At 38.8% G+C, this 21,800-nt stretch overlaps 1 protein-coding gene across 7 annotated transcripts in view; it reads right to left on the reverse strand.

Annotated features, from left to right (window-relative positions):
- CCSER2 (coiled-coil serine rich protein 2) overlaps nt 1–21,800 on the reverse strand; it is a 162,556-nt gene that overhangs the window by 51,622 nt on the left and 89,134 nt on the right. For 6 of the 7 annotated variants that reach the window (XM_079899191.1, XM_079899192.1, XM_079899196.1 and 3 more), the window contains one exon: nt 11,145–11,340. In XM_079899191.1, coding sequence (XP_079755317.1) covers nt 11,145–11,340 — 196 coding nt within the window. Of the gene's footprint in view, nt 1–11,144; nt 11,341–13,582; nt 13,981–21,800 lie in introns of those variants that run through there. The other variant, XM_079899195.1, reaches the window with a different exon arrangement.

Genomic DNA, 21,800 nt, shown 5'->3' on the forward strand with positions numbered 1-21,800 from the left:
CAAACCTGAATAGAATGAGGAGGGTGCGTGCACACAGGGGCAGCCTGGTCTGGGCTGTCAGAGTCTAAGCTGAGTGGGGTGGGTGTACTCCCACAGGAGGGCCTGGAGAGGGCTACCAGAACTCAAGCAGCATGAATAGGGCACTTATGCAGGAAAAGGCCCAGTGCCAGGTGTCAGACCCAAGGAGGGCTAAGAGGGCATCCACGTGCAGGCATCAACTGACACGTGGCATCAAGCCCAAGCAGAGTGAAGAGGCATCCACAGGAGGAGGAGACTGGTGTGGGGTGTCAGAACCCATGGGGCTGACAAGGAGTCAGAGCCCAAGTAGGGTGAAGAAGGTGTACACAGGTGAGCAGCCAGGCATGGGGATTCAGAATCTTAGAGGGATGAGGAGGGCAACTGCACAGGACAGGTGGTGAGAAGCTGGTTATAATCAAGAGAATTGGTCAAAAGAGTAAGTTTATTAAGGTCATCAAAGTCAAGAGAAAACTGAGGAAGTACTACAGTTCGAAGACATCTACAGAAACATGACAGCTAAAAGCAATGTGTGATTCTAAACTGGATCTTTCTGCTTCTGCTATAAAGGACACTACCAGGACAAATGGTGAACAGGCTCTAAGGATTAAATGGTGGTAATGTGTCAATGTTGATTTCCTGATTTTGAAATGCAGAATAAAGCCACAACTAAATATCACTAGATTCCCATCACATGACAAAAATTAAGAAGTGTGATAATACGAAGTGTTGCTCAGATGTAGAACAATGGAAGAAAAAGCATCTATTACTTGAAGGAGTGAAACAGATTGAACAATTTTGGAAAATAGTTTGGTATTTGTAGGGTGGAATATTTCTATGCCCCATGATTCAGAAATTCCACTCCTAGTTAGTTACTCCAGAAGAATTTTCACACAAGTATACCAGGAAAAGTTCATATCAACATTATTTGTCATGGCAAAAAAAAAAAAAAAAAAACTGGAAAGAAACAAAATGGACATCAGGAATAAAATGGAGAAAGAAATTGTTCACAGAATTGGACAGTGCAAAAATGAAAATTAATGAAGCAGAACTAAACGTAAATATGAAAGAACCTTAAAGAAAATGCTGAATGGAAGAAGCAATTCACAGAGAAATACTTACAGTATAATTTCATTTATATAAAGTTCTAAAAGAGGCAAAAATAATATTCATGAGGACACAAACAGAGACAGTTAAAAATTAACAGAAAAAGCAAGGGAAATACTAGATTCTGGAAAGGGACGGCACTACAATCAGGAAGGATCACATAGGGAGCTTCCTAATGTCTCGTTTCTTAACCTGGGTGGTGAGTACAAACCTGTTTCACATTATTCATTGAGGTGTACCCTTATGTTGTATATGCTCTTTTTATGTATATTTCATAAACTTATTTCTCCTGGAATGAAGAGAAAAGTCTGGGGATAGAGAAGCATAAGTTCCCTGACTTTTCTATAGTTCTCTGCCACCAAGTGGCAATCATTCAGCAGCTCCTCAACTCTTAGTGCACCCTCCCAGGATGCTGCTGCTGTAAATATTTCATCCACCTGCCACTGCACCCATGCATCCACTCCCCCCCATACAGAGACAGAGAGATAGAGACACAGGAACAGAGAGAAAGAGTCAGAGGCAGAGACAGGCAGACAGACAAAAGAATTATGTGAGGGACAAGTTACTGGTTTTATTCTCAACACTGGAGCTGAGAGGAAATAATAAAACAAAACATTTGTATATCATACTTGACAGTTCATAAAACACTACTATATACCCCTTTATTTTTATCCCCAAAAAAAGGTAGACAGGGTATGAATCATCAGGATCAAATATTTTGCAATCCCAAAGAAAAATGTCAGAAAAAGATACCATCATATTCTTCCCATTACTCCACCTTAGATATTTCATTTCTCACTCCAAGGTCAGAAGAGATGCTCAATGTGATAATACGATAAAAGCATACAGGAAAAATAAATGAGAGTGAAGAAAATGGATGAGTATAACCACTCTGGAAAACCGTTTTACAGTATCTACTAAAGCTGATTCCACTCACAGGTATATACCAAACAAAAATGCACACGTATGTTCACCAAAAGACATATACCAGAATAATGTAGCAGCTCTATTCATAATAGCCAAAAACTGCCTAAGTGCCTATCAACTGTAGAACAAATGAAATAAATTGTGGTATATTCACATCATGTAATACTCTATAGCAATAAGAACAAATGAAAAAAATGAAATAATTCACAAATATAATATTGAGCAAAAGGAGCCACACACAAAAAGGAAATATAATGCATTCCCTTCATTTATGTAAAGTTCAAACACAGGCAAACTCATCTATGTTTTCAGAAATCAGATAGTCACCACTAGAAATGCAGGTTAATGACTGAAAGAGGCTTCTGTTCTGGGGTCCTGGTAATGTTCTTCTTCTTGCTGGGTGCTAAGTCCATGGGTATTTTCAGTTTGTGAAAACTGACTGAGATAGACATTTATGAATTGTACCCTTCTCTATGTGCATATTATGCTTCAAGTGGTTGAAACAGGAAGTACACAATTAAAGTAAGGAAATAAGACACCACTAAAAATTTTTTTATTCTGTATGTGCCCTTGTCTTCAGATCAGGATCAAAAGTTCTTATTTAAAATTCTCTAAATTAGGTAATACAATATGAGAAGTATTATGCTAAAATATTTCAAAAGCCTTGGGTTTAAAATACATTCTGCATTAGTATGCAACCAGGTGACCTTGAAAAACACAATAAATCTGGGAGTCTCAGTTTTCTGACCATTAAAATAGGATCACTGCCATCCTCCCTATCCCACAGTTACTGAGAAAGAAAATAAAGTTCACAAAGGCGCTGTTTAAATTGTGAAGTACCCTTGAGTTGCATTAACAAAAACAAAAAATAGATCAAGACTAAACACAATTGTTTACAATTTTTAAATTTTATTTGTGTGCACTGAGAACTTTGTTCAAGTGAACTCTTAAACACAGAGGCCTATTTAATAAACCATTGTTCTGGGTTTGGCTGAAGGGATGCAAGGCGATGGTGAGGAGAGTGCTAGAGGCTGCCTTCACACTCTCCTCTTCCTGTTGTACCCCAGGGTATCTCCTAGAATGCCACTGTGTGCAGCAGGCCTTGGAGTCCATATAGACTGGGGTAAAAACTCCGGTTTTATCAATAATTAGCTCTCTGAGTCTCAACTTCTTCAACTGTGAGATGAAACCAATATCACCCACTTTTCAAGAACTAGAGATAATATACATTACAGAACCTAGAAGAATGCCCAGTATGAAATGTATGACCACTACATAAAATTTTTACATACAACTCTGTAAGACATACAGGAAAGAGAAGACTTTTTAAAAACTTTAAGCTAAAACCTGGATGTCCTCAACAGCCGCCTAAATATTATGAGTTAAGTCACTCTCTCTGCTATTCATTTTCCACAGATCCCTTCAAGTAATATTTTTAAAATACCAATTTGGCCATGTCACTAATCCCAGCTTATTACTGCCTACAGAATAATGCCCAAGCTCCTTCTGTGGTACACAGACCCTTTACAATCTGCCCTAAGCCTATTTATCATTCCTGCCTCTTCCCTAATACTCTACATTTTAACCATATCCAATTTATAACTAATCTTTAAGTAGGACACATACTTTTTCAATAGCCTTTTATTTTTTCCAAAACAGTAAATATATATTGCAGAAAATCAGGAATTAGAAAATGTAAATTAAAAAAAAGAGATCACATTCTCACCACCCAGGTATCATCACTTACCGCCTTAGTGCATATCCTTCTGGAGATATAAGTATACAGATATACAGAGATAAAGATATATGATCATAATGCACATACTGTTTTATAACCTGCTTTTCTTCAGTCAACAATCTTTCCATTTCAGTAAAATTCCACCTCATCTAATACATAGGCCATAGTCAAATTTCTCCAACTGACCCAAAATGTCCTCTATAGTTATCTGTCCAACCAGTATCCAATTCATAATTTCACATTGCATCTAGCTGTCTCTTAAATTCCTTTTAAGGTAGCACTGTCACCTCCCTGTACTAAATTTTTAGGACACTAATAAGCTGAAGTGACGTCACTAGCTTTCCTACAGAATTTCCAACCATTTGAATTTCTTTGGTTCCTTCCTTCTTTAATCTTCTATCATTTGTTTCTCCTATAAAAAGGAAGCTGTAAATAATGACTTGAGGAATTAAAATTAAATATTTTTGCCTAGAATATATTAAACATAATGCTGTGTATCACATGAGAAGATACACACTATCTGGTTAACGCAACTCAGTAGTGATGGGAAAACTAATCACTGGATTGGGGTGATGGCAATTTGATCTCTCCAATGAACACTTATGTGTTTTTCTCTTGCAACCAAAAAGTAAGTTATACAACGTTACTTTGGCACTATATGAATTGTCTGGGAAAGCATCACTCTTTCACCTAATGCTTGTAACAATAATAATCTCCGCATAAATTTCATTTATGGAATTTCATTAGGGTTTGTAAAATGATGTTTCTCTAATTGTATCACACGTTCTACATTCATTTGCTGGCACTCTTCAGCAGAGATGAATTATCTTTCATGAAGGATCTCTTTAGTTACTGAAATATATATCCTACTATAAATGTAGCGTAAGTGCTTAATGATTTCCCATTAATAAACTTTTTTAGAGTAAGAAGTTGTATTAATAGTCACCTCAAAGTGTACCAAGTGAGCCCTGATTTTTCTGGTTTTCTCCTTGTTGAGTATCTTAGTACTTGTGGGTTTTCCCTCAGTCAATGCAGCTCCTAAGAACTTATGCCTTTGCACGTGCCAACTCCACTGATCTCCCCAGAATTCTTCACCTGATACACTCAATTTTCAGGAAGCAAAATATCAATGTCTCTAAAATGGCATACGGTGAATCTCTTCATCTCCATTCCCAGCGCATTTTCTCTATTGCATACTACATAAATATACCTCTGATATAACATTTGGTTGCACATCTTTTTCATTCCCTTCATGTCTCTTTTACAGGTAAGGACAGTATCTTACACCAGTGTTATTCACAGTTTGATTTGCAGAACAGTTCTGGTCCACAAACTGTTTCCTGTCTATGACACAGTAAAAAGCTTGGACCAGAATATAAATCAAGTAGTCAGTAAACATACTGTTTAATTTGGCTCAATTTTTTTCCCTGGTAGCAAGAATTTGTGGAAGAAGGATGAAATGTGTTGATGTCTATTCTGGCAAGAGCTACTTTAACTCTAGTGGACCAGGAACAGAAAATTCATGTACAAGTTACTTTGAATAGCACTGCTAATCATCAATTTACCGTTACTACCAGAAACACAGAAGGAATATAAACAACTGCTGGTAGAGAAAGAAGGCAGTGTAGCAGGAGTGGGGACCATGGGCATGTCAAGATATCCCTTCTAAGGTAAAGTATAAGCTGTTGAATCTGGATCTTCTTACAACCAAAAAAAAGATGTACAATGTCTAGTGGACCTCTTTGGATTTTGAATACAATATATTCTTCATTTGGATGTGTTATTTCAGCTCATTTACCAAGTGACTGGAATAGCTGCTAGTTTTGAGTAGGGCCCAGAAGACTCTGCAACAGGTCCAGGCTGCTGTGCAAACTGCTCTGCCACTTGGGTCACATGATCCAGCCGATCCCCTGGTATTGAAGTGACAGTGGCAGATATGGATGCTGTTTGGAGACTTTAGCAGGCCTCCACTGGTGACTCTCACTGTAGGCCCTTAGGATTGTGGAGCAAAATCCATCCATCCTCTGCAAATAACTACTCTCCTTTTGAGAAACAGCTCTTGTTCTGCTACTGGATCTCAACAGTGACTAAATGTTTAACCTTGAGCCACCAAGTTACCATGCTACCTGAGCTGCCCATCATGAACTAGTATCATCTGACACACAAAGCCATGAAGTTGCGTGTGTACAGCAATATTCCATCATCAAATGGAAGTGGTATATATGTGGATCAGTCCCAAGCAGACCCGGATGATACAAGTAAGTTACATGAAAAAGTGGCCCAAACGCCCATGATCCCTACTCCTGCTACAGCCTTTCTCTCTCAGCCTGTACTATGGCCTCATGGGGAATTCCCTATAACCAGTTGATAGAGGAAGAGAAGACTCAGGTCTCGTTTACAGACAGTTCTGTACAACATGCAGACAACAGCTGAAAGTGGACAGCTAAAACACTACAGTCCCTTTCTGGGACATCCCAGAAAGACAGTGGTAAAGGAAAATCCTCCCAGTGGGCAACTTCAAGCAGTAAATCTAGTTGTTCACTTTGCTTAGAAGGAAAAATGGTACAGTTATATACCAATTCATGGGCTGTGACCAATGGTTTGACAGGTCAGGAGTTGGAAGGAATATAAGTGAAAAATTGGTGACAAGGAAATCTGGGGAAGATATATATGTGGATAGACATCTCTGAATAGGTAAAAAATATGAAGGTATTTGTGTCTCATGTAAATGCTCACCAAAGGGTGACCTCAGTAGAGGAGGATTTTAATAATCAAGTGGATAGGATGACCCACTCTGTGGATACCAGTCAGTCTCTTTCCCAGCCACCCCTATTATCATCCAATAGGCTCATGAACAAAACAGCCACAGTGGCAGGGATGGAGATTATGCATGGACTCAGCAACATGGCCCACCTGGCTACAGTCACTGCTTAGTGCCTTACCTGCCAGCAGCAGATCAACACTGAGCCCCTGATATGGCACCATCCCCTGGATGATCGGCCAGCTATCTGGTAGCAGGTTGATTACACTGGACCACTTCCATTACGGAAGCAGTGTTTTGTCCTTATTGTCCTTACTCTGGATATGATTCACTTCCCACACTCGCAATGCTTCTGCCAAAACTACCATCAATGTGGACTTACAGAATGCCTCCCGAATGTGGGTGGGCCTTATCCAACCTGCTGAGGGACTGAGTAGAAGAAAAGGTGGAGTGAGGGAGAATTCACATTCTCTCCATCTGACTGTCTTTGAGCTGGGACACTGGCTTTTGGATTCTGAACTTACACCATTGACTCTCCTGGTTCTTAGGTCTTCAGAATCAGTCTAGAACTTTATCATCAGTCTCCTGGGTTTCCAGCCTAACAACTACAGATCTTGGGATTTCTCAACCTCTATAATTATGTGGGCCAAATCCTTATAATAAACCTCTTCATATATTACATGTGTGTGTGCATGTAGATAGATGAATACACACACACACACACACACACACACACTATTGGTTCTTTTTTCTCTGGAGAACCCAGACTAACACAAAAGCAATTCCTTCAGACTGGTAATAGATACTAAAGGGAACTACAAAATGCAAAGGTGACTTCTACCTCTACTCCAAGCAAAAAAAAAAAAAAAAATCAGAGGTTTCTTCTCTGTAGAAACTGTAGCAAAACCTAAGAAGGAAAAATCCTCCACTTAGGAAGTACTGAGGGTCCACTGACATCCATCCATCACTGTAAAATGAAGCCAGCCAGTTGACAAGCCCAGCCCATGTATAAAGAGTCCTGAACCAACTTTTTCCCCCCTCACTCTTAAATATTAATAAACAAAGAATCATTAGACATCTAAAGAAATATTCCAAAAGAGAAACTAAAATAAACACAAAGAACAAAATGACCATTTAGAAAGAGATAATAATGTAGGGAACCTGAGAAATCTTAACAAAAAAGAACAGAAACAAGCTACTTAATATAGTTTACTGACAAAATAAGAACTGAGATATGAATAAGGAAAGATATACAATAAAGAGTTCTTGGAAACTGGAAATACAATTGCCAAGATAATTCAACAGAAACAGGGAGCTGGAATATGAAGTTGAGGAAATATACCAGAAACATAATCAAACTCAAAGAAAAGGAAAATATGCAAGAAAAAAGACTGAAAATTCGTAAGTTCTAGTTTTGACTACCAAGAATTCCAGAAAGAAACAGAAAACAGGGTAAAGAAAATAATCATAGAAATGACTTAAGAAAATTTCACACTACATGAATCTTCAAAAGCTCACTAATGACCCATACATTAAGTGGAAAACAAACAAAAAAATCCCAGGATATCACTGTGAAACTGCAGAATGCCATAAATAAAAGACTAAAAATCTCCCAGAGAGATTAAAAACAGACAAAACAAAATGTAAAATGGATTAGAATGTAGTAGACTTTTCTCAGTGGCTAAACTGGATCTTAGAAAAGCAATGCCTTCAAATTTCTAAGGAAAAACTCACTTCTATCCCAGCCACACTACTCCATCCCTGCCAAACTATTAGTATCAATTAAATGTGAGAGTAGATAAAAAGAGATTTTCAGTGACACATTAATTTAAAAAAATTTCCCACCCATTTGCCCTCTCTTAGGAAGTAAATTAAGGATATACGCCAGCTAAATAAGGGAGTAAACTAAGAAAAAAGAAGATATGTTATCCAGGAAATAACAGTTGAAATCCCAGAATATGACAAAAGAAGTCCCTGTATGATAGTTCTAAAGAAGCTTCAGATAGTAACCTGTTCAGATTAGAAAAGGCTGACTGAAGTGGGGAGAGGGACAGAAATACTGTTTTTTCATTAAGCCTCTCTATACTATGTGATTTTTTTAAGCCATGTATATGTATTACACTGAAGTTTTTAAAATTTAATAACATTAAATTTTAATGTTACTAAATAAAAATTTAGTAACATTAAGAGGCAATTGGACTTTCCTGGTGGCGCAGTGGTTGAGAATCTGCCTGCCAATGCAGGGGACACGGGTTCAAGTCCTGGCCCAGGAAGATCCCACATGCCGCGGAGCAACTAAGCTCATGTGCAACAGCTGCTGAGCCTGCGCTATGGAGCCCGTGAGCCACAACTACTGAAGCCCATGCGCCTAGAGCCTGTGCCCCACACCAAAGAGAAGCCACCGCAATTAGAAGCCCACACACCGCCATGAGGAGTAGCCCCCGCTCGCCGCAACTAGAGGAAGCCCGTGCACAGCAACAAAGACCCAATGCAGCCAAAAAATAAAAGAGGCAATTATACAAAATATTGGACTAATTCAGCTTTTAACTTCTATTAGCATTTTGGGAAACTTTAAAGATGTCTTAAAAAGACAGTTTTCTTCTCATAATTTGTTTTCACTGCGTGAACAAAGGATAAAGTCAATCTGATCAATGTGTACTATCTAAAATTTCAGAGGCCATAATGACAGAAAAGAGCCATTAAGATATTCACAGTTTTTCATAAAGTGTCTCAAAGAACAGTCTTCTATTTTTATGGTACCTATGGTTGGTTACCAATTCACCTATTCTTTCCTGAATTATGCTACTTTACTCATTATTAGAGGTGGCCTGGTCTTAATTAGATGATATTCAATCATGCTTCATGTTTCAGGGCAATACACCCAGACACAAAAGAGGCTATGTGGTAAAGCTAGTACAATGACTAACTCCAAGTAGATATTTAACATATTTTAGCTATTTACCACCTTTTCTACCTTCTCTTTCCTTTGTCTCTGAAGCTCCTGACAGAAAATCTTCTCCCGGAACCAGCAAGAAGAGAAATACTACGAAGAGAATCTATATCCTAGTTACAGTTAAACTAAGTTGTAAGCTTTATGTATGGGTGTTTCAATCACTGAATCTCTTTCTGCCTCAAGAGGAGTACAAGAACCTCAGATCCGAAAAGGATCCTCCACTTTCTTGCTCCCGGCCTTAGCACAGAAAAGTGTCTTTTCAAAAGGTAGTTAAATATCTACCTTTTTGAATGGAGAAGAATAGGGACTTCCCTGGTGGCACAGTGGTTAAAAATCCGCCTGTTGGCGCAGGGGACACGGTTTGATCCCTGATCCAGGAGGATCCCACATACTGTGGAGCAAGTAAGCCCATGCACCACAACTACTGAGCCTGCACTCTAGAGCCTGTAAGCCACAACTGCTGAAGCCCGCACGCCTATAGTCCATGCTGCGCAACAAGAGAAGCCACCGCAATGAGGCCCGCACACCGCAACAAAGAGTAACCCCCACTCACTGCAACTAAAGAAAGCCCGCACGCAGCAACAAAGACCCAACACAGCCAAAAATATAAATAAATAACTTTTTTTTAAAAAAAGAATGGAGCAAAAAATAAATAAAGAAATAAAGAACGGAGAATAGTCCAGAGAATCCACAATCGAGTAATATAAAACAATTTACATGACTAACAGGATATTCACACTAATTGTAGTTATTAACAGAGGAGCCACAGTTCACTTCAAATAGCCTTTACTGAGTATCTATCTTGATGGCTGCTAGATGGTTTTGATGGCCGCCAGATGGTTTTGATGGCCACCGGAAATTCTAAGACTTGGTCCCTGATCATAAGAAGTTAGAATATACAATCCTGAGGAAGGTAACTCAGAATGTAAACTGAGAAGAAAATCCAGACTGTTCTTTCTCAACGATAATTTTAAGTTAAACTTGCCCAGTCTACAAAATACAAATATAGATTTAAAACTAAACAAAATATATTCCCAATTTAAAATTAGTATTTTATTCCTTAGCTTTCTGCTTTGCATTGGACTTTGTCTGTATGTGCTCTGTTCAAACAAAGAAAGTGCTATTGAATCAGAAGCCAGGTTCTACCATCAGCTCACCATGTGTCTTTGGACAACCATATCATCTAGCTTTTCTCCAAAAAAAAATGAAAAGACTGGGGATGATTAAACTTGAAGGTTTCAAATAAAAGTGAAATTATATGATTATGTACATTGCTATTCCTTATTTCTCACTTAGCTGAAATTATAGTAGCAGCCACTGAGGACTGAACACCCAATTTACAACTACTAACTCTAACTCTCTCAACAAACTTACGATGTAGGTACTATAAAAACGAGGAAACAAGCAGAGAGTTTACCAAATATCACATAGCTCATAAATGCTGGGGACTGTATTGAGACCACCATGCAAAATCACACATTTTTTTCCTCTCAGAGAAGTTCCTATTATGTACTATTTAAACCATTATTTCTCCACAAATCTAAGTAGACATTAGAAATTCAACTATACTTTAAAAAAAAAGTAAAGTCAATCCATTTTGCAATTCAAAATATCAGAGCTGAAAATGTTCACTACATACTAACCTGATGCAGCAGCCGTTTCAGTTTGAGTAACTGAGTTTTTACAGCGGTGCAATCCTGAACCATGTGCCGGAGGGTCATCTCATCCAGTATCACTGTATTTTCTGGTACATCTACAAACATCTTCTGAGCCTGGAAAAAGGGGGTCCCTCCATAGCTTTCAAAATGGCCCAAAGGAGATTCTCTATAGGGAGAGCCTCTGGAAGGGCAGGGGAAGAAGTTGGAGGGAAAAGATATACAATATAATTTCAGAAAGAAATAAAGGTTATAAAATTATTACAGTGATTATTATAAATCATTTATCATTATCACAAAACCTTTGACTTTTACTCACTTCAGATACTGAATTTGTTTCCACTGAAAAGTTCAATCAATCCTAGTTGTCATTAACACAATTATCATCTGCACTCCCTCCTCTTGTGTATTTTACACATTGGTTAAGTAAATCTTATTCCTTAGGAACTAGAGTAGAAACAAAAACCTCTGAGGAAAGGCCTTGCCTGGAAAAAATTATACTTATTTTACTTTTCTGCACTGATAGTCTGATCTTTAGCTTCTAATTTTAATTACCCTCTTAAACTTCACATCTTTTTTAGCTGCATCACTATTCTACCCTCATTAATTCCCAGTTTGGACACACCCCTGGACTCCTATGTCCTCAAAGTGCCAGAAGACAGTTAAGACAGATACACTGTTATTCTTTTGTTTTTACATTGTTGATAAACCATCTTTTCCAATAAAGATTAAACAAGGTTTTATAAAAGTCTTTTACATACCACATATTTCCTAATTTTAAACTGCCTTAAAAAAAATTCTACTCTAAAAAAATTTAAGCTTCCCTTTAGTTTCATGCAATAACATACATGCTGAATAAGAGGGAAAAAAAACAACACAACTAGGGATAATGTGTTTCACGGACGTGAAAAACACAATGTTTTAACCAGAAGTCATAGCTATAGCAATTTAAAAATTACTGCATTCACATTACACATAATTCCAGGTGGTTTTTAAGACAATAACTTGTTATATGTGTGAAATCTCAACATTTAAAGTAATACATTGAAAAAGTATTCTCTCCAATATAACGGCTACATTAACATATTAGGATTAAAGTTAAATTCATGGATGCATTAAATTTCAAAAGTAGAAATACAGTTTCTATTAAATTTTCTAGCTTTTAACAAATATTCCCAAATCTCTAAATTCTCAAATATTCAATATGAGCTTGGTTTTCATAAGATTATTTTTCTCTGCAGCTACTTCTCATACTTGATTTCAGGCCTGATTTTTCTTTTAACCAAAGAAGAGATTTTTAAGAACCTTTAAATTGCTGATCCATAGATAAGAATTAATTGTTTTATTTTTACAGATTCAAAATATAGTTGAATTATTGAATTTCAAGTACTGATCAATTATTAGTAAGAATTTATCATCCATAACTGAATAGAGAAGCTATACACAAAGTGATGAAAAAATTTTTAAATAGTAAGACAAAAAGATAGCACCACCTGGCAAATGAATAGTAGAGACAAGAGTTATGGTTCTGGAGAAAAAGCTGACATAGACATACTTTGGGAAATTTTCTTGGGTAGGAAAGAAGCTGGGATGAACTATAAAGTGTGAGGTTTGAGTTGGACTGAAATGAAAGGTAAAGTTTTCTAGAAAAAGAAAATGAAAATAAATGGCACAAAAGTGCATGTTTTTCAGGGACAAGGAGACTCCTATACATGGCTTATGAGACTACAGACAGCCTGAATACAATTTATTCTTCAACTTCATCCCTCAATATACCTGCCTCCCTCAGACTGACTTCTTAATCCATAGCCAATTTCCTGAGACTGCCAAAGCACACGACAATCGCCCTCATCTCCAAACCCATGTCCTCAACCTCTCTGTACTCTTGGCCAATCTACCCATTCTGCCCTCCACTGCACACTTGATCTGGAGAATGAAAACTCCTCTTCAATTTAAATTAGTTAGCTCTTCCTCAGGGAAAGCTTCCTTAATCCCCTAAAACAGCACTTGGTACTTCCACAGGTGTCCTTATAGAGCCCTCTGCTGGACTCCATCACAGTACTTGCCACAATACATTGCATTCATTTGCAATCCATGCCGAATGACAAACTCCATGAAGACACAGACTGTGTCTTCTTTTTTCTGTCAGAAACGACTTTTTGTTTGTTTATTTTTGTTGTTGTTTTTATTGAATGAGTAACAAGTATGAATTTTAACCACTAGGTTGGTTTTTCTTTTTAAGCTTCCGTCTCTGAGATTCTAAAATTCTTTATCTGTGACATGAAAAAGCACTACTTTAAAATTATAATCTGTAAGCAGTCATGTTAAAAAAGTTCCAGATAATAATCAAATTAAGATTACTTTTTATTTTACCAGGTAAGTAAGAGAAAAAGCAGAGAGGAAAGAGACTGAAGAAAACTGGTCTGTAGTCTACAGCATAAGAATCAGGAATACAATAATGGCTTATATTAGGTTTAGGCATAAATATGAACCACATGCAAGAGACTAACCAATTAAAAACATTTCAAAGGAAGTGTCAACAGGCCTTGATCACTAACTGAATATGGGGACAAAGAACTGGCATCTAGAAAAGCCACAATAGTATAAAAGAGACAGCTCTGGCCTAGGATTGAAGTTTATATCTTGGCTGACAGTAACTAGCTATTAAAAATACTTAATATCGGGCTTCCCTGGTGGCGCAGTGGTTGAGAGTCCGCCTGCCAATGCAGGGGACGCGGGTTCGTGCCCTGGTCCGGGAGGATCCCACATGCCGCGGAGAGGCTGGGCCCGTGAGCCATGGTCGCTGAGCCTGCGCGTCTGGAGCCTGTGCTCCGCAACGGGAGAGGCCGCAGCGGTGAGAGGCCCGCGTACCGCAAAAACAAAAACAAAAACAACAACAACAAAAAAAACTTAATATCTTCGGGCCATAGGTTCTTTAGTTCTCAGTGTTGTCCAGTGCCTACCAAATAAAGTTCATATGCCTTAGGCTGCATTTCAAATACCTCCACCATGAGACCCAAAACTAAACTTACATCTTCTCCTAGTCCTGATGCCCCTTAACTAGATAAAACTGTTTTATGACGCTTAACTTCTTTCACAGCATAAGTGAAAGAAATCTGCATAAATATCACCTCTAACTTGATGATAACTTGAAAACAGGGACTTATTCATTTTTATATTATTCAATTAATGCACAGATTATCTGAGCTCAAATCTCAGCTCTGTCACTCACTAGCTATATAACACACAGGGCAAGTCACTTTATCTATGCTTCATTTTCCTGAGCTGTAAAATGGGGATAACAGTATTTATCTCATTAGGTTGGTATAAGGATTAAATGAGGTAATAATATATGTTAGAATGCTTGGAATGGTGCTTGACTTACAAATAATTGTTAAATAAAAACCAATTACTATGTATTATTATTATCAATAATTTCTAACTTCTCTATATTGAAATTTTTTTCTAACATAAATGTCAAAAGAATACTATAATGCCATATACCCCTCGCCTAGATTCAACAATTGATAAATATTGACACAATGCTTTATATCTATGTGTATATTTGTTGCTAAACCATATGACAATAAGCTGGAAATAACATAATATCTCAATGAGGGCCATTTTAAGGTTGCTGGAAAAAATGAATATAATTGAGAAGGCTCAGAGGCAGAAGAAGACAAAAATGAAACAGAAAGCAAATACATAACAGAAGTTATTTTCAGAAAGTAAAAGGACACTGTTAAAACAGGAGAAGAAACAAAATAAGATAATGAAAGATAATGAAGATTTTGAAATTTCACATTCTGAGATGATGCAGTTCACATAGGAAAACCTGAACCTGTGAAACAGAATGAGAGGTAAAAACATGAGACAAAAGAGGAATTACTGGATGGAGGTTCCTTAAAAAATTAAAATAGAACTACCATATGACCCAGAAATCCCACTACTGGGCATATACCCTGAGAAAACCATAATTCAAAAAGAGTCATGTACCACAATGTTCACTGCAGCACTATTTACAATAGCCAGGACAGGGAAGCAACCTAAGTGTCCATCGACAGATGAATAGATAAAGATGTGGCACATATATACAATGGAATATTACTCAGCCATAAAAAGAAATGAAATTTGAGTTATTTGTAGTGAGGTGGATGGACCTAGAGTCTGTCATACAGAGTGAAGTAAGTAAGAAAGAGAAAAACAAATAGCGTATGCTAACACATATATATGGAATCTTAAAAAAAAAAAAAAAGGTTCTGAAGAACCTGGGGGCAGGACAGGAATAAAGATGCAGCCATAGAGAATGGACTTGAGGACACGGGGAGGGGGAAGGGTAAGCTGGGACAAAGTGAGAGAGTGGCATGGACTTACATATTCTACCAAATATAAAACAGATAGCTAGTGGGAAGCAGCCGCATAGCACAGGGAGATCAGCTCAGTGCTTTGTGACCACCTAGAGGGGTGGGACAGGGAGGGTGGGAGGGAGACACAAGAGGGAGGGGATATGGGGATGTATGTATATGTATAGCTGATTCACTCTGTTATAAAGCAGAAACAAACACACCACTGTAAAGCAATTATACTCCAATAAAGATGTTAAAAAAAAAAAGGAATTACTGGAAAAATACCTCATGTTAGGTTAACAGTCATAAATTTATACTTTTGTACAAATTTTAACAATGATGGACTTCTAGTAGGGAAATTAGATCATGAAAGCAACAAAAGACTCCAAGCTGCTTTGGGCAAAACACTGGAAGGCTGGCAGTGTGTTTGCAAAGGCAGAACCTATGTGGCCAATCATAGGCCAAGACGGCTAGTGGATATGAAGAATTGAACCAATACAGGTATGGATGAAGGCAAAAATTATTTCAGTGGTTACAGAAGCATAAGAATGAAATGCCCACTATCATTAACATTATTTAACATTGTTCTATTAAGTACAGCCAATAAAGTCAACAAGAAAAACAACACGATCAGAATAACTATAAAAAGGAATTTTTAAGAAATAAGCTTTTTTAAAACCAATTCAAACTTAATCCATATACAGTAGCAGCACCTGATATTCAACCGACACACCTAATAATCACATTGCTACATAATCACTTATTGCAGTTTTAAAGTAATCTCCCCAAATTATATGGCTCTATCCATATATTTATATTCTTCACCACTACTATCAGAGCTTCTTGATTACTAAGATGTGTGATTTTTGTGCAAATCTTAAGATTTGTGATTCATAGGTTAGACTGGTGAATGGAGATTGTGTGTGTGTGTGTGTGTGTGTGTGTGTGTGTGTGTGTGTGTAATGAGAGAGAGAGAGACAGAGAGAGATTGAGATTTTTCTTCCTTATTTATTTCCTAATCTGAGTCACAGTTTGACTTCACAAAACCTTTGTTTCTTTTCTCATCATTAATAAAAATTGTATATTAAAAGTTAAACATATGTATTTTTACCTTCTTGGTTACATTTTTTAATGCTAGATTCAACATAATCTCAATTAAAATCCCAGCAAGTTATTTTGTGGGTAGCAACAAAATGATTCTAAAGTTTATATGAAAAGGCAAAAGACCCAGAATAACCAATACAACACTGAAGAAGAAAGTCAGAATACTGACACTATCTGACTTACAGATTTACTCCATCAAGTGACAGTAATCAAGACTGTGGTACAAAAAAACAGATCAGTGGAACAGAACAGAGGGTCCAAAATACACCCGTACATATGTATGGTAAAGGAGCAATGGCAATTCAAAGGAGAGAGGACAGACTTTTCCATAAATAGTACTAGAACAATTAGACATTCACACCTTCCACAAAAATTAACTAAACATGGATCAAAGACCTAAATGTAAAACGTAAAACTACAATATAACAACGAATAAAATCCAGGTGACCTTGGCAATAAGTTTTTAGACATGACACAAAAAGTACAATACATGAAAGTAAAGATTGACTAGCTGTACTGCATAAAATTAAAAACGTCTGCTCTGTGAAAAACATCATTAGGAGAATGAAAAGGCAAACCACAGGCTGGAGAAAATATTTGTAAAATATGTATCTGATAAAGGACTGGTATCTAAAATATATAAAGAACTCTTAAAATTCAATAAGAAAACAGATAACCCAATTTAAAAATAAGCAAAAGATCTAAACAGACATGTCACTAAGAAGATACACAGATGGCAAATAAGTATAAGAAAAAATGCTCAACATCATATGATTAGAGAATTGCAAATTAAAACAACAATGAGATGTCACTACACACCTATTAGAACAGTTAAAATCCACAACACAACACCAAATGCTGACAAGGATGTGTATCAACAGGAGCTCTCACTCATTGCTGGAGGAAATGCAAAATGTACAGCCACGGCAGTTTCTTACCAAACTAAACATACCCTTACTATATGACCCTGCAATCGTGCTTCTTGGTATTTACCAAAATGAGTTGAAAACTTACCCACATAAATGTTTAGAGAAGTTTTATTCATAATTGCTATATCTGGAAGTAATCAAGAAGTCCTTCAGTAGGTGAATGGATAAACAAACTATAGTTCATCCATACAATGGACTTTTATTTAGTAAAAAGAAATCACTGTTCTTTAGTGATATAAAGCCATGGAAAGACACAGAGGAACCTTAAACACGTATGGCTAAAAACAGCCAATCTGAAAAGGCTACATTCTGTTTCAAACTATATGGCATTCTGTTTAAAAGGCAAAGCTATGGAGACAGTAAAAAGATCAGTGTTTGTCAGGAGTGTTGCCAGGGGGTAGCGATAGGGAGGAGAAGAAAGGGATGAATAGATGGAGGATGTGGGGTTTCAAGGGCAGTAGAATTATTCTGTATGATACAGTAATGGTAGATATACATCATCATGCATTTGTCAAAGTGCATAGAATGTACACACAACTTATTGGTTCCAGGCATTTAAAATGAAACCTAATATAAACTATGAATTTTAGTTAATAATAATGTATCAACATTGACTCATTAATTGTAACAAATATTCTACACTAATGCCAGATGTTAGTAATAGAGAAACTGTGCATAAGTGGTGAAGGAATATATGAGAACTCCCTGTACTTTCTGCTCAAAATTTCTGTAAACCTAAAACTGCTCTAAAAAATAAGGCAATTTAAAAAAAAATCCATGACAAAAGGAAAAGAAGGAAGTACTTACAGAATGGCAGAATAAAAGATCTCAAAAATCCACTCCTCCATAAAAGCTCTGAGAATACTGGCAAATTTGTCAAAACTTTTTCAGAGCTCTGGAATCGCTTGCAACAACTGAAGAGCACTTACTGAAAAAAACTACCTGAATCTCATGAGAAGAACAAACTCTGTGACATTTTAATTTATTCTATTTCCCTGCCTATCTTCCTAGCTCTGTGTTGGCTTGCAAAACAAAAGCTTTACAAGTACAATGGCTGTGAAATTCAGCAATCTCTAGGGGCTGGGATAGGAGGTAAACTGGGATTGGAACTCTCCAAAAAGCACCATTTCTAGAGAATTGTTACTATTTGACCTAAATGGCACCTCCCTAGAAAAGGCCCATTCTCAGCAGTTGTTTTATTTGGCCTCATTCAGGGCTCCCTCAGGGGGAACAGCCTTATCTCTAGTACATTTGTTTTAAAAAAACAAACAAAAAAAAATCAGTGGCAATTGTTTTAAACCTCAGCTGCCTAAGATGGCAATACCACTTGGAACAAACAAGAAGGTGACCAAAAAACTTAAAAGGAAAACCTGAGGAATGAGATGTACACAGGAGTCTTTGGAAAGCTCCAACATATTCCTGGGCATAGAGAAAGCCATGGAAATACCTGAGTTCTTAGTCCTTCACCTTTTGCTAACCTTGAGCCTCTGAGCAAGCAGGAAATGAAGGCTAAGAAAGTGCTGCAATCTGCTTATCAGGTTGCTGAAGGCACCCCTGAACACACACACACACACAGAGCCCCTTGGCAAAAGGCTGCGAAACTTACTGGTGTAAGGCATTTAAGGAAATCGCTTTCTAATCATTAGCTCAACAAACTCCAAAATATGATATATCATAACCAAAAGAGACACATCATAGTTAAACTGTCAAAAGCCAAAGAAAAAGTGAATCCTGACACAGCAAGAAAAAAGTGATTTATGGAATTCCCTGGTGGCGCAGTGGTTGAGAATCTGCCTGCCAATGCAGGGGACACGGGTTCAAGCCCTGGTCTGGGGGGATCCCACATACCCCGGAGTAACTGGCCCCATGAGCCACAATTGCTGAGCCTGCGCATCTGGAGCCTGTGCTCCGCAACAAGAGAGGCCGCGATAGTGAGAGGCCCGCGCACCGTGATGAGGAGTGGCCCCTACTTGCTGCAACTAGAAAAAGCCCTCGCAGAGAAACGAAGAGCCAACACAGACATAAATAAATAAATAAATAAATAAATAAATAAATAAATAAATAAATAAATTTTTTTTTAAAAAAGGCAAAATTCCTTAAAAAAAAAGAAAAAAATGATTTATTATGTAGAAGACATGCTCAATAAGACTACAAGCTGATTTTTCATCAGAAAGCATAGGGATCAAAAACGTTAAAAGAGGGGGGAATCGGGAAGATGGTGGAAGAGTAAGACGCAGGAGATCACCTTACCCCCACAGATACACCAGAAATACATCTACACGTGGAACAATTCCTACAGAACACCTACTGAACGCTGGCAGAAGACCACAGACCTCCCAAAAGGCAAGAAACTCCCCACGTAACTAGGTAGCGCAAAAGAAAAAAGAATAAACAGAGACAAAAGAATAGGGACGGGAACTGCACCAGTGGGAGGGAGCTGTGAAGGAGAAAAAGTTTCCACACACTAGGAAGCCCCTTCGTGGGCGGAGACTGCGGGTGGCGGAGGGGGGAAGCTTCGGAGCCGGAGCCGCGGAGGAGAGCACAACAACAAGCGTGCGGAGGGCAAAGCGGAGAGATTCCCGCACAGAGGATCTGTGCCGACCCGCACTCGCCAGCCCGGGCGGGCGGGGCTGGGAGCTGAGGCTCAGGCTTCGGTCGGAGCGCAGGGAGAGGACTGGGGTTGGCAGCGTGAACACAGCCTGCAGGGGGTTAGTGCACCACGGCTAGCCAGGAGGGAGTCCTGGGAAAAGTCTGGACCTGCCAAAGAGGCAAGAGACTTTTTCTTCCTTCTTTGTTCCCTGGTGCGCGAGGACAGGGGATTAAGAGCGCTGCTTAAAGGAGCTCCAGAGACACGCGTGAGCCGCGGCTAACAGCGCGGACCCCAGGGACGGGCATGAGACGCTAAGGCTGCTGCTGCCGCCACCAAGAATCCTGTGTGCGAGCACAGGTCACTATCCACACTGCCCCTCCCAGGAGTCTGTGCAGCCCGCCACTGCCAGGGTCCCGGGATCCAGGGACAACTTCCCTGGGAGAACGTACGGCACGCCTCAGGCTGGTGAAACGTCCCGTTGGCCTCTGCTGCCGCAGGCTCGCCCCGTATCCATGCCCCTCCCTCCCCACGGCCTGAGTGAGCCAGAGTCCCGCAGCAGCTGCTCCTTTGACCCCGTCCTGTCTCAGCGAAGAACAGACGCCCTCAGATGACCTACACGCAGAGGCAGGGCCAAATCCAAAGCTGAGCCCCGGGAGCTGTGCAAACAAAGAAGAGAAAGGGAAATCTCTCCCAGCAGCCTCAGAAGCAGCGGATTAAAGCTCCACAATCAACTTGATGTACCCTGCATCTGTGGAATACATGAATAGACAACGAATCATCCCAAACTGAGGAGGTGGACTTTGAGAGCAAGATTTATTATTTTTTCCCCTTTTCCTCTTTTTGTGAGTGTGTATGTGTATGCTTCTGTGTGAGATTTTGTCTGTAAAGATTTGCTTTCACCACTTGTCCTAGGGTTCTATCCGTCCGTTTTTTGTTTTAATTTTTTCTTAATAATTATTTTTTATTTTAATAATTTTATTTTATTTTATCTTACTTTTATCCTCTTTCTTTTCTTCCTCCCTCCCTCCCTCCGTCTCTCTCTCCCTCCTTCCCTCTCTCTCTCTCTCTCTTTCTTTCTTTCTTTCTACTTTTTCTCCCTTTTATTCTGAGCCATGTGGATGAAAGGCCCTTGGTGCTGCAGCCAGAAGTCAGTGCTGTGCCTCTGAGGTGGGAGAGCCAACTTCAGGACACTGGTCCACAAGAGACCTCCCAGCTCCACATAATATCAAATAGCGAAAATCTCACAGAGATCTCCATCTCAACACCAGCACCCAGCTTCACTCAACGACCAGCAAGCTACAGTGCTGGACACCCTATGCCAAAAAACTAGCAAGACAGGAACACAACCCCACCCATTAGCAGAGAGGCTGCCTAAAATCATAATAAGTCCACAGACACCCCAAAGCACACCACCAGACATGGACCTGCCCACCAGAAAGACAAGATCCAGCCACATCCACCAGAACACAGGCACTAGTCCCCTCCATAAGGAAGCCTACACAACCCACTGAACCAACTTTAGCCACTGGGGACAGACGCCAAACACAATGGGAACTATGAACCTGCAGCCTGCAAAAAGGAGACCCCAAACACAGTAAGATAAGCAAAATGAGAAGACAGAAAAACACACAGCAGATGAAGGAGCAAGATAAAAACCCACCAGACCTAACAAATG

This window comes from Stenella coeruleoalba (genome assembly GCF_951394435.1).
Source record: "Stenella coeruleoalba genome assembly, chromosome: 16".
Classification (NCBI taxonomy): Eukaryota; Metazoa; Chordata; class Mammalia; order Artiodactyla; family Delphinidae; genus Stenella; species Stenella coeruleoalba.